This window comes from Cnephaeus nilssonii, assembly GCF_951640355.1.
Source record: "Cnephaeus nilssonii genome assembly, chromosome: 1".
Lineage (NCBI taxonomy): Eukaryota > Metazoa > Chordata > Mammalia > Chiroptera > Vespertilionidae > Cnephaeus > Cnephaeus nilssonii.
The window spans coordinates 67,192,260-67,205,162 of NC_137072.1; the positions used below are offsets into that span (position 1 = coordinate 67,192,260).

The window sequence follows — 12,903 nt, forward strand, 5'->3', positions numbered from 1 at the left end:
TTGTAAGTAAAATTCATCTTTAGCTTTTTATTTTATGCTATACTTTTCTGAATTGAGGTCAGGATTACACAAGTCTGATAAAATGATTTAAGAAAATTAAAATTACATCCTTTTCTTTTTAATTAAATCAGACATAAATAATTCTGCTTGTGAAAATTAAAACATGGCAGATATAGTCAATTTGTATGGTGTCAACTTAGCTAAGCTAGAACTTAGTTTCCCATCAACATTTCATTAGATCGTTTCAGGTGAGGTTGGGCCTCAAGAGACACTGGCAATAGATTGGGAAGGCAGAAGAGAAGAAGCAGCCACATTAATCTAGCTCTTGTAGGACCTTCTCCTTCAGCTTCCCCTACTCCTGGCCCAGATGCCTGTGCATGTCCAGCTCTGTGACTAAACCTGGCAGCATGTCCTGCAGATCACCCACATCATCAAAGTTGGAGGTGGAGGAGGGAGGGCCTGATACAAGTTCCAGTTTGTCCTGTGAATTCTAGCTCTTCCTTGCAGATCTCAGTTTGATCTTGCTTCCCCCACTTCTCATGCACCTTTCCCTCCTGGCTCTCTGTCCTATGACTTTCAGCTCCAACACCGGACACCAAAGAAACAGCTTGCTTAGACTATTTAAACAGTTCTCATTATGTCAGATCAAATCTCTGTAAAAATACATACATGTGACACACACATATATGTGTGTAGGTGTATTCGGCTTCTCTGATCGAACCCTGAATGATTCACAATTGGCTACTGGTAATGGTTCTAGAGCAATAGAAATTTAAGGATGGGTTCTCTAAACTGGCCCTAGGTTACCTGGAATTAGTTCTCTGAGCTTATTAAACACATTAAGAGCCCTGTTTACAGTGGTAAAGAGTACACTGTAATCCATGGAATTTAGAGGCAAAAGTTACTTATCACCTCTAGATATCTGCAATGAAGACAAGGCTTTGGGTACCCAAGTGTTGGCTGCCAGAAGACATTTTAGGGCCAATAAGAAATGTAAGAGCCCTAACCGGTTTTGCTCAGTGGGTAGAGCATGGGCCTGAGGACTGAAAGTTCCCAGGTTCGATTCTGGTCAAGGGAATGTACCTTGGTTGCGGGCACATCCCTGGTGGGAGGTGTGCAGGAGGCAGCTGATCGATATTTCTCCCTCATCCATGTTTCTGACTCTCTATCCCTCTCCCTTCCTCTCTGTAAAAAATCAATAAAATATATTTAATAAAAAAAAAAGAAATGTAAGTGTGCCAAAAGCCTTAAAGGAAGAAAATGAGGAGCTCAGGGCTTGGGTATAAGCAGGCCACTTAGCAGCAGGTTAGTTACATAGATCATTCCGGTCATGAAAGGAGAAAGTATTTGGTACAGTTTCATAATCTTTAAGAGCTTTTTCCATAAATGATTTCTATTGTGCTATACACATATGCAGCCTTCTCATACAAATACTGATTATTTTAGTGCCCATTTAAAAGAATTGCTTGTTTGTTATATTTGCTAATTTTTCTATTGAATTTTATCTATTTCTTATTGATTTATAGGGCAGTATTCTAGATAGCAAGTAGATTACACATTTTGCAAATATGTATTCTCAGGCAATTTCTTATCTTTTGACTTATTTATGATATATTTTGTCATACAAAAATTAAAATTTTTGGCCAGGAAATTACATATCAAACCTTAAGAAAGTACATAGAAAACACTGCATCAATGCACTTACTAGAAAAAAATAAAGTTTGAAAATAAACTAACCATTCAACTAAAGAAAGTAGAGAAAGAAGACTGAAATCCACCTAAATAATATAGAAGGAAAAAATTATTAAAACAAGAAAATGAATAAAATAGAAATGAAAATATACAAATCCAGTAAGCTCTGTATATGAAAGCCAAGAATGTGTTCTTTAAAAAAAAAAAAAAATAGCCCTGGCTGGTGTGTTTAATGGTTAGAGCGTTGGCCCATGCACCTAAGAATTTCAAGCTAGATTCCAAGTCAAGGTCGCCTGGGTTGCAGGTTCCATCCCCAACCTGTCAGGGCACATGTGGAAGGCAAGGAATCAACGTCTCTCTCTCTCTCTCTCTCTCTCTCTCTCTCTCTCTCTCTCTCTCCCCCCTCTTTCCCCCCCCCCCCCCCCCGTTCCTCCCTTCTCCGCTCTAAAAATCAATGGGAAAAAAATATCCTCTGGTGAGGATTAAAAAAATAAATAAATAAACAAACAAACCAATAAAATAGATAACTTTGACAAGCTTGATGGTGGAAGGAAAGGAGGGTGGGCAGAAATTAAGGTGATTTTATAAATTTCATGGTAGAAAACTGAAGAGGGTTCCAGCCTGGATTAACTTTTCTTTGTTGACTTTAGGAGGTGAGGTCATCTACTAACCAGTCAGAAGTGTAAAGAGAGTAAAGATAGTTTTAAAAAGTTGGTGGGTGTGTGTGTGCTGGGGTGGGGGGAGCAAAGGTCATCAACAGGCAATTCACAAAAGAAATGCAAATGGCCAAGAAATATTAAAGTAGATGATCAACCTTACTAATATTCAAGGAAATTAAAATTAAAACAATGAGATTTTTTTTGCAAACAAAAGGTGTCTCATACACTGCTAGTGGGAGAGTAAATGCCTACTCCATAGAGCACTTGACCTCGTCTATTACAGGCATCGATTCCACATTTTAATATATTTACAACTGCACACAAGGAGGATGGACCAAAGATGTTCATTTGACTGTTGTTTCTGAAAACTTTATAAGGAAAATGAATTTCTAAAGAACCAACCTAAGCAAACAATGGAATCAATGCAACAACATAAAGAATAAGGAGAGCTCTGCAGAGTGACATTAAAATGTTTCCAAAATTTAATGTTAGATTTTTTTCAGTTACAGAATAATATGGATATTACCGTTTATGTAGAAAATAACTAAGAATAATATATATTCACGTATAATGAAAATATTTATATATAATAAAATATATATTATTTTTGAGGACTACTCATATGTATGCAAGAAGAGGAAAGATATTGTGGTGAAGCTCATTTCTTGCTGTTGCATCTAGGCTCAGAACAACAAATACTTATCATCCCCTACTGCTACCATGCAGTCTAGATTCCCCTCACTCTCAACTAATACCTCTGCCGGTCTTGGTAGCCTATCTAGTGGCATGAACCAGACCCCCATTCCTGAGGGATCTCAACCACTGGCCATAAAACCCTTCCCAATTTCAGCAGCTGTTCTCAAATTGGACCACTCCACTTCCAGTGATTACCTATTGACTATTTTGCAGTTCTTCTTTTGGGGTCTTTTAGATGCCCCATTGTTTTCTCTGCTTTTCTCACCCATGGGTAGTAATACCTCCTTAGTGTCATGGCTATGATGGTTTCTCCCCATCTGCTTTTATGTTGGGGTTCACAGGAATAACCCTCAACTACTTGCGTCAATGTTTTGCTATGGTTTTCTATCCAGGTGTCCTTGGCTTCTGGATCATCCTCTTCTCTTATTCCCCCCTACCTTTCTAACCCCCTTTCATATTTCCATTTATCAGTACCATCTCCCTGCCCATGCCTTAAGAAATGGTTGTTCTCCCACATATTGTCTTCAGCCCCCTGTTTTGTCTCACTCTATGCACTCTCCTGGGTTATATCCCTGCCTCTACTCTTGTCTCCTCCCAGCAGCAGCTTTTGAAGTCACTATGAATAAAAATTGAATGGAACATACTTTATATACACAGAATACATATTTTAGAGGATTGTTTGAGACACTGGGGATGATATCAGGATCTTGGCATTCTAATGGTATCATTATGAGAAAGTGTTTGAAGTGTCGTGCATATGGCATTCTTGGTTCAGTTTCCCTCTCTGGTCATCAGAATTCATGTCCTTGCGGAAACTACAGCTTTTTACTTGGGGAGAAATACTTCTGTGAACTTACTGAAAGAAAAATATATGACTCTTCTTAGGCAGAGAGAAGCTAATTTATGCCATTATTTTTCTATTGACTAAACAAAAGAGTATAGCTGATTCTGAAATATGTTAATTAAGATATTTAATAAAGAACCATATTTACTCTATACCTTGATGCAATAAATAATGGGAAAAAACTACAATCGTTGCTTGTTACTTGACTTAGTGTTTAATCATGGTACTTTATGTTACTAAGCTATTTCCTAGAATCTTAGTCAATACCTGACAAATAATTTTAAGATTATATCCAAAATGTTTAATTTGTATGATTTATTTATTTTTATTTTCTAAATAACGGAAAGATAATCTCCAAATAAAACTTCCACATTGCTAATCTCTATACATAATTTAGCCATAATGGGGATCCATTCATCAGAGAAATTTTAAAATGATTCTAATAATACCCCTTGATTTGTTATCTGAGAAAAGCAATTAATGTATGACTTTTAGTTGTCCAGTGGTCACAGACAGCCATTGAAATGAAGGTACTGTGTTTATTTAATGTAGAAGAATTACCAAGAAAGAATCTGGGAAACCACAGGGGGAAAAAAATATTGTCAAAACTTTTAAAGATTCATGTATTGCTTTAGGGGATTGGTTTAATTGGGTAAGATAATATCAACTCCCAAAGCAAATATTGTTATTTGGGTTAGCAGATATAAATCTAACTGTTGATGCTGCTATAAATTTATTTTGATAGTGTATAGGTATCTAGTAAAATGAGAGCATGATAGACATAGAATGAGGAGCATCTTTTATCCTCCTTAACCACCTTTATCTCTCCAGCTCATCAGATAGTTAACTGGTGTCACACTTCATTTTTTCTCCTACTTCCTTTCCTTTCTAATCAAGCATCATATAAAAAGTATTGTGGTCATTATATTCATACACTACTATATACTTATAGTGATCTGAGATGTTAAATGATAATATAGAGGTTAGGGTCATGACAAGCAAATTCAAAAGAGATGATTAGAAGAATAAAAGTACAATTTACAAAGATATGGGCAGGATTCACGGAAACCATCATGGGATGGTGAAGCATCCTTGGACTAGCAACAGTGGGAAGTCCTTAATACCATTAGAACTAAAAGGAGATTGGAGAGGAAACAGTTCCTACAACAGGGAGTGAAGCCAGCACCTGAAAAGAGTGCTGTAGCTGATGAAATGAGAAGTTGGCCAAATCTAAGAATGAATTAAGTGGCAACCAAACCACAACCAGGAGGAAGATGACAGGAAATAAATCCTCTGACTACTCTCTTCCAGCCCTCTGGTCTCCTATTGGCTGAAACCAACCCAAAGCCAAAAAAAAGCCTGATTAATGACCTCAGAGAATAACTCCTGGGAGTACAAATAAGAGTGAAGAAGGAGAGACCAAGATGTTGGCGTAGGCAAATGCCTGTACTCACCGCCTCCCACAACCACATCAAACTTACAACTAAAATACAGAACAACCATCATCCAGAACTGCTGGAAAGCTGGCTGAATGGAAGTCTACAAGTAGAGAAGTAAAGAGGAAAGCACACAGAGACTGGTAGGAGGTGGGGAGGCACAGAACGGGCTGGGCTGGCACCCACATGTGCTGCTTTTTAATTAAGAGGGAGATTGTCTCTGTGGAGGCCACCCGGAGGAGCAAGGGGTCCCAGCTCCACACCAGAGTCACAGCCCAGAGTCCCAGAGCTGGGCAAAGAAGTGCCTGTAACTACGAGCTGTAAAAAACAGTGAAAATTGGGGCTCAATGACACAGAGGCTGCTAGAGACCCAGCTGCTCCCCTTAAAAGGCTGGCACACAAACTGAACTTACAAGGTCCCACTTCCTCCAAGCTCCAGTGCCAGGGTGAGGCTCTGGGGGACACAGATACATACGAGGAGGAACTGGATTGTCTGGCATCAGGACAGGAACTCGGGGCAGCTTTCTCCCAGACAGAGGTGCTCACAAGGATCATTATTCCTATGCTGGGACCTTCCCAGTCACAGGGCTGACTGGCTGTCATTTCTGTTTGCTCCACCCTGGTGATTCCCAGAGACCCCACCCCATCCAATTTGCAACCCCATCCAACCTGTGTGCATCTGATTTTTATATGATGGGCCTGTCCTTGCTCAGGCTAAAATCTCTCAAAAAGCTGAAGCTGGGTCAGCGAGCCACAAACCTATCAATAAAAGGCCCAAGACCTGGCACCAGCTCCAGCCTGCCTTGCTTCACAGCTGGGCCTCGTCTGGGCACTTCTAAATCTGATACAAAGAGGAGGAATCTACAGATATCTCTATAGTTCCTGCTGGGTGGCCCCAGGCAGTGGCTGACATCTCTCCTCCTTGGAGACCCAAGACCAGTGTACCCAGTGGTCAGTGTCAGACCATACCAGATTACAACTTTACACATCCACAAGTGACACACTCAAGGGGCAGACTCAGTGAGCACCAAAACCCCACCGAAGCAAGTCTTTCTCCATAGGGTGTCTCCTGCACAGCAGCTTTCCCACTGTAGTCACAGCTGGTCCTCACAGCCAATTGGCCTGGCAGTCAATTCCTCCCAGTGACATCAACAGCAATCAAGTCTCAACTACAACAAGACTGTGCACACAGCCCACAAAGGAGTGTACCTAGAGAGTCCACCTCAGGTGATTGGGGAGGTTGAGCCACTGGGCCCCATAGGACACCTACCATACAAGTCCATTCTATCAACTCAAGGAGACATAGCAGCTCTACCCAACACATAGAAACACATACAGGGAAGTAGGCAAAATGCGGAGACAAAGAAACATGTCACAAGTGAAAGAAATAGGAGAAAGCAAATTACTGGATATAGAGTTCAAAATCACCATTATAAGGTTACTCAAGAATCTTTTAGAAACCTCCAAGGAACTTAGTGAGACTTTCAGGGATCTTAGTAAGAATGCCAAAAAAAAAAAAAAAAAAAAAAAAAAAAACAATGGAAAAGGAACAGTCAGAAATTAAGCATACACTGACTGAAATAAAGGATAATATGCAGGGATTCAACAGAAGACTAGAGGATCCCAAGAATTGAATCAATGATTTGAAATATGAGAAAGGAAAAAACACCCAACCAGAAGAGCAAAAAGAAAAAAGAATCCAAAAACATGAAGATAGTATAAGGAGCCTCTGGGACAACTTCAAGCGTACCAACATCTGCATTATGGGGGTGCCAGAAAAAGAGAGAGAGCAAGATATTAAAAACCTACTTGAAGAAATAATGACAGAAAACTACCCCTACCTGGTGAAAGAAATAGCTTACAAGTCCAGGAAGTGCGAAGAGTCCCTAAGAAAAGGAACTCAAAGAGGACCACACCAAGACACATCATAATTAAAATGTCAAGGGCAAAAGACAAAGAGAGAATCTTAAAAGCAGCAAGAGAAAAGCAGTTAGTTACCTACAAGAAAGTGTCCATACGACTGTCAGCTGATTTCTCAACAGAAACTATGCAGGCCAAAAGGGAGTGGCAAGAAATATTTCAAGTGATGAATAGCAAGGACCTACAACCAAGATGACTCTACTCAACAAAGCTATCATTTAGAATTGAAGGTCAGATAAAGAGCTTCACAGACAAGAAAAAGCTAAAGGAGTTCATCACCACAAAACCAGTATTATATAAAATGTTAAAGGGTATTTTTGAAGAAGAAGAAGAAGAAGAAGAAGATCAAAAATATGAACAACAAAATGGTAACAAATGCATATCTATCAACAATTGAATCTAAAAATCAAAATAGCCCTAGTCGGCTTGGCTCAGTGGATAGAGCATCAGCCTGTGGACTGAAGGGCCCCAGGTTCAATTCTGGCCAAGGGCACATGCCTGGGTTATGGGCTTCATCCCCAGGAGGCAGCCGATCGATGATTCTCTCTCATCATTGATGTTTCTATCTCTCTCTCATTCTCCTTTCCTCTCCGAAATCAATAAAGAAATATAAAAATAAATAAAAATAAACAAATAAGAAATCTAATGAACAGAATAAACTGGTGAATAAAATAGAATCAGAGGCATGGAAATGGAACAGACTGACGATTCTCAGAGGGATTAAACAAAGATCTTATATGCATATATGCATTATCTATGGACACAGATAATAGGGTGGCAAAGGCCTGGTGCAGGGCAGGAGTTATAAGGGAAAAAAAGAGAGACATCTGTAATAATCTCAATAATAAAGATTAAAAAATAATAATAAAAATAGAGTGGAGAAGGGTAGAGAATGAATCCAGCTAAAGTAGTATGGCCATTTTGTATGTGAATCATTGATACTAATTTTTATTGAAATTAATAGAAAACGTTTGGCAGTAGAACAATATACACTGAGTGGCCAGATTATTATGACCTCTGAGCGCATAATAAATAATCTGGCCACTCAGTATATATATATATATATATATATATATATATATATATATATATATATATATAAGGCCTGGTGCATAAATTCATACATGGGTGGGCTCTGGCCAGCCTGGCCAGGGGGAGGGGACATGGGTGGTTGGCTGGCCTGCCTGCTGGTCGAACTCCTGGTCGAGGGGACAATTTGCATATTAGCCTTTTATTATATAGGATATACACTGAGTGGCCAGATTATTATGCGTTCCGAGATCATAATAATCTGGTCACTTAGTATATGTCACAATAAAAGAGTACCTGAAAGATATACTTGCAAAATGTTTGCCGATTAAATAAAACTTAGGTTGGACTATAAGCCCTATACTAAAGTTAGGTGACTGAGATCAAGTCTAGAACTGATTCTTACTGAAATTACTAGCAATTAAGGCAATATCTACTCCCATAGCTTCTTGGTGAAGGTTTATTAATTAAACAGATAGTTGGATGAATACATGGATGCATGCATGGACAGATGGATGTATAGATGACTCATAAAAGTTTATAGACATGAAAGCCCTTGAATACAATCTAGTCCAACTCCTTCATTTTTCAGGTAAATTAATGGAATTTCAAACTGGCTTAAAATACAATAATATAGAATTAAAACCCAAATTTCATAACTCTAGGATCTTCTAACTTTAATATGCTATCTCTCATTTACAATTTAAAAAATGCTCCATTCAAACCAAAGTCAATAACTGATGATCATACCCCCCCCCCCAAAAAAAAGAATGTTCCATGACCCCTGACACATGCCTGCCACACTAGCCATATCCTGAAACAATTCTGAGGAGCCCACTTGTCTCTTTGCAATCTATATGGGCAAGTAACCTGCATCCTCAGTAAGTATTTGAGAATATAGGTCCATAGATCTAATGGCACTTAAAAATTGTCACAACTCAATAATATATACATATTTGTCTTAATATCATCATTCAACCAAATCTTCATCTTGTTTTTTATGCAAGTACTAGTGGCCTGGTGCATGAAATTTGTGCATGGGGGGGTTGTCCCTCAGCCTGGCCTGCACCCTCTCCAATCTGGGACATCCCTCTCACAATCCAGGACTGCTGGCTCCTAACAGCTCACCTGCCTGCCTGTTCACCCATAACACTCTGCCTGCTGGCCTGCTTGCCCCCAACTGCCCCCCGCCAGCCTTCTCACCCCCAACTGCCCCCCCTGCCGGCCTGCTCTCCCCCAACTGCCTCCCTGCCGGCCTTCTCACCCCCAACTGCCTCCCCCTGCCAGCCTGCTCACCCCCAACTGCCTCCCTGCCTGCCTGCTCACTCCCAACTGCCCCCCCCACCAGCCTGATTGCCCACAACTGCCTCCCTCACTGGCCTGATCACCCGCAACTGCCCCCCCTGCTGGCCTGCTCACCCCCAACTGCCCTCCCCTCCTGGCCTGATCACCCCTAACTGCCTCTGCCTCGGCCCCGCCACCATGGCTTTTTCTGGAAGGATGTCCGGAAGGTCTCCTGGTCTAATTAGCATATTACCCTTTTATTAGTATAGATAATAAGAATAAGCTTAATCAATTCCAAATTTAAAAGTAAATTTATCATTCCCCCAAATATAATCACCATTTTCCATTTTGAAGACCTTTAAAGTTCTGATTAATGAAACACAAAGTATCAATTTCTCACTCCTAATCAACATTAATAATTTTAGTTTTCTACTCATATGAAAAACCCTGCCTTAAAAAAAATGAAACCCTTCTTAACGATACTAGGCTTATGCTTGGCAGTTTTCCACATGTGCTATAAAGATAATTTTATTCTATTGGGATGTTTATTGTCTGTATTTCATTCTTTTTAAACATTCAAAAATTAAATGCAGACACTGTTTAGCACCATTATTTTCCCCCTTCATTTCAGTGATTTAGATGCAAGGTATAAAGCTCAATTTCATGACTTTAAACATATTACCTGTATAAAAATTTAAAAGCTTATTTTTCAAGCCAGAAGCCATGTTGGAAATATTACTTGGATTCAGTTTTCAACATAATTCCAGAAAGATCAAATTACTTGTCCGAGGTCACACAACTGGTTTGTGGCAGAGCTAGAACTAAAATTCGATGTTTCTATTCAAAATATGTTCATATCTAGCACATGAATATGTTTTGGAGAATAAGCACTATTCAAATGTTGGAGTTCACTTTAAGCAAAATCTCGCTTAATACGACATTTGGATTCCAAATATTTCAATCCACTAAAATGCTTAATTACGTTGTTGCAGATAAGGAGTTTGGGAAGTTGGCTGCAGGATACAAATCCTTTTCAAATTCGGGTGTGGGTTAGTGGTGGTCTTTCTGTCTGACTAAAGAAGAAGGGGCCAATTTGGGGTTCTGGGGCTTGTCCAGAAGAGCAGAACCATTTCATTGACCAGTTTTGGGAATATGCCAGGGCTATGGGGACCCACCCTCCACCTCCCGCTTCTTAGGACCGGTGGCCTATTATTTTCCTGTCCATCTGGGTTCTCCTTGAGGGGACAAAAACTATCTCCGCTCAGCCCTTCCCCCAATCAATACCCCATCAAACACACACACACACACACACACACACACACACACACACACACACCTTTAAGAAACTGGGAGGGGCATGGTTGCTGGGTAGAAGACAGCAGCCAATCTCATCACTTCCGATTTTGCTGTGTTGCAAGCTTTCTTTTCTTTTTCTTTTTTTCTATCAACATTAGCTGTGATCATCAATTTGATAAACATGAGTCAGTAGCATGCAGGCACAGCGACCTGAGTACCTACCCGTAATTAAAGGGCCTTCTGAACCAACGAGCCTAAGCTGGAAGTTTATGGGTCCAAATGCCCAATACAACACCAGATACACCAGGTGAGCGTTGTCAGCTTCTATTCTTTTTTTTTTTCTTCAATTTTTTTTTATTGTTTAAAGTATTACATATATTAGTACATATATCTCCTTTTTTCCCCCATTGACCTCCCCCCAGCCTCCCCTACCCCCTGTCGCATGCCCTCATCCCACCCCCACCCCCCAGTGTCTTGTGTCCATTGATGTGCTTATATGCATGCATACAAGTCCTTTGGTTGATCTCTTCCCTCCCTCCCCAACACTCCCCAGCCTTCCCGCTGTAATTTGACGGTCTGTTCGGTGCTTTACTGCCTCTGTCGGCTTCTATTCTTTAGTACAGATTGGCAAAGGGAAGAGAAACAGGGTGTCAGACCTGAGGTACAGCAGAGACTCAGCAGGCCTCCGACTGCAGGCACCAGTTGCAGGAGAATGAAGGGGACAGGGGAGCAGCCCGGGGGGGTGGCCCGTGAGGCCGAGCTACGGAGGTTCAAGACACCCCGAGCACACGCGCGGGTTTCTGCCGTGGGTGACACTAAGAGCCCAGGTTCTGAACTGACCGAGGCCTCGCCGGGCAGGAAGGACGCCGAGATCCACCGCCGCCACCGGGAAACTGCGCGGCCGGACGTTCACCGCCAGGGGGCGAGCACCCCACGAAGCGGGGCCTCGGAGGGACCGAAGGACTACTGGCAGGCGAGGGCCCCTCCGCGGCGCTGTCGCCCTTACCTCCAGGTAGAACAAGTCTACGGTCGTGATCTGCGAGTCGAGGAAATCTTCATAGGTGTTGAACTGAGTGACTATGTTGTCCACCGCCGTCAGCCCCTCTTCCTGATCCATTGCGGTTGCCTTGGCTGAAGCGTCCCTAGCAACGCAGGCAGAAGGTTCCACCCACTTCGTTCCCCACCAGCAGTTGGGAGCTGTGGACGTTAATCCCGCCCCCGCCCCCGCCCCCGGGGGTGGTTGCCGGTGGGGGCTTCCGCCTCATTCCTGGCAGCACCTCACAGCACACACTCCAGGTCCAGGTCTGACACCCCAACTGACTCAGACTTGGGTGAAATGTGGAGCCAGAGAGAGAGGCAAAGTGCAATTCAAAATCAAAAATTATAAGACTGCCAGGATATCACACAAAATATTATAGATCAGCGCTTCCAATCTCACCCTAAAACAATGTTATGCAGGACAGAAATATCGAGGTTAGTGCTCTGGTAACGGAAGATCTCTCTATGCATTTTTCTGTAAAGAGACTATCTCAAAACAGAAGTCTCGGGTAATGGTCTGTGACCGAACCCAATTATTTGAAAAGTTATAACTTAAAAGCAAATTATTGCTAGTGTTTTGAGTATGAGGAAGAATTTATGAATTTCCCAAAGGAAAGAAGCTTGAAGAAAATATATTTGAAGACTTCTTTTGGCACTAAGTGCTTGTTTTATAAACTTTTTACTTTGTAAGTTTCAATAAGTACACAATGAAAGATCTTGGCTTGTTGAAGCTGCCTTTTAAGTATATATATATATATATATATATATATATATATATAATTTTATTGATATTTAGAGAGAGAGGAAGAGGGTTAGAGACAGAAAGACAGAAACATCAATGAGAGAGAAACATTTATCCACTGCCTCCTGCATGTTCCCCACTAGGGATGGAGCCTGCAACCCCCTGCCCCGTGCCCTGACCAGGATTTGAACCCGCAACCTCTTGGTTCATGGCTCCACACTCGGCCACTGAGCCACCCCTGCCGCGTGAAGCTGCCTTTTTTAAAGG

General features: G+C 41.3%; 1 protein-coding gene across 2 annotated transcripts in view; it reads right to left on the reverse strand.

Moving 5' to 3' along the window:
- CFAP299 (cilia and flagella associated protein 299) overlaps positions 1-11,973 on the reverse strand; it is a gene marked incomplete at both ends in the record, with an annotated part of 547,340 nt that extends 535,367 nt beyond the window's left edge. For both annotated transcript variants that reach the window (XM_079774105.1, XM_079774104.1), the window contains one exon: positions 11,863-11,973. In XM_079774105.1, the coding sequence (XP_079630231.1) occupies positions 11,863-11,973 (111 nt within the window). The remainder of the gene's footprint in view (positions 1-11,862) is intronic.
- Between the last annotated feature and the right edge of the window lie 930 nt (positions 11,974-12,903).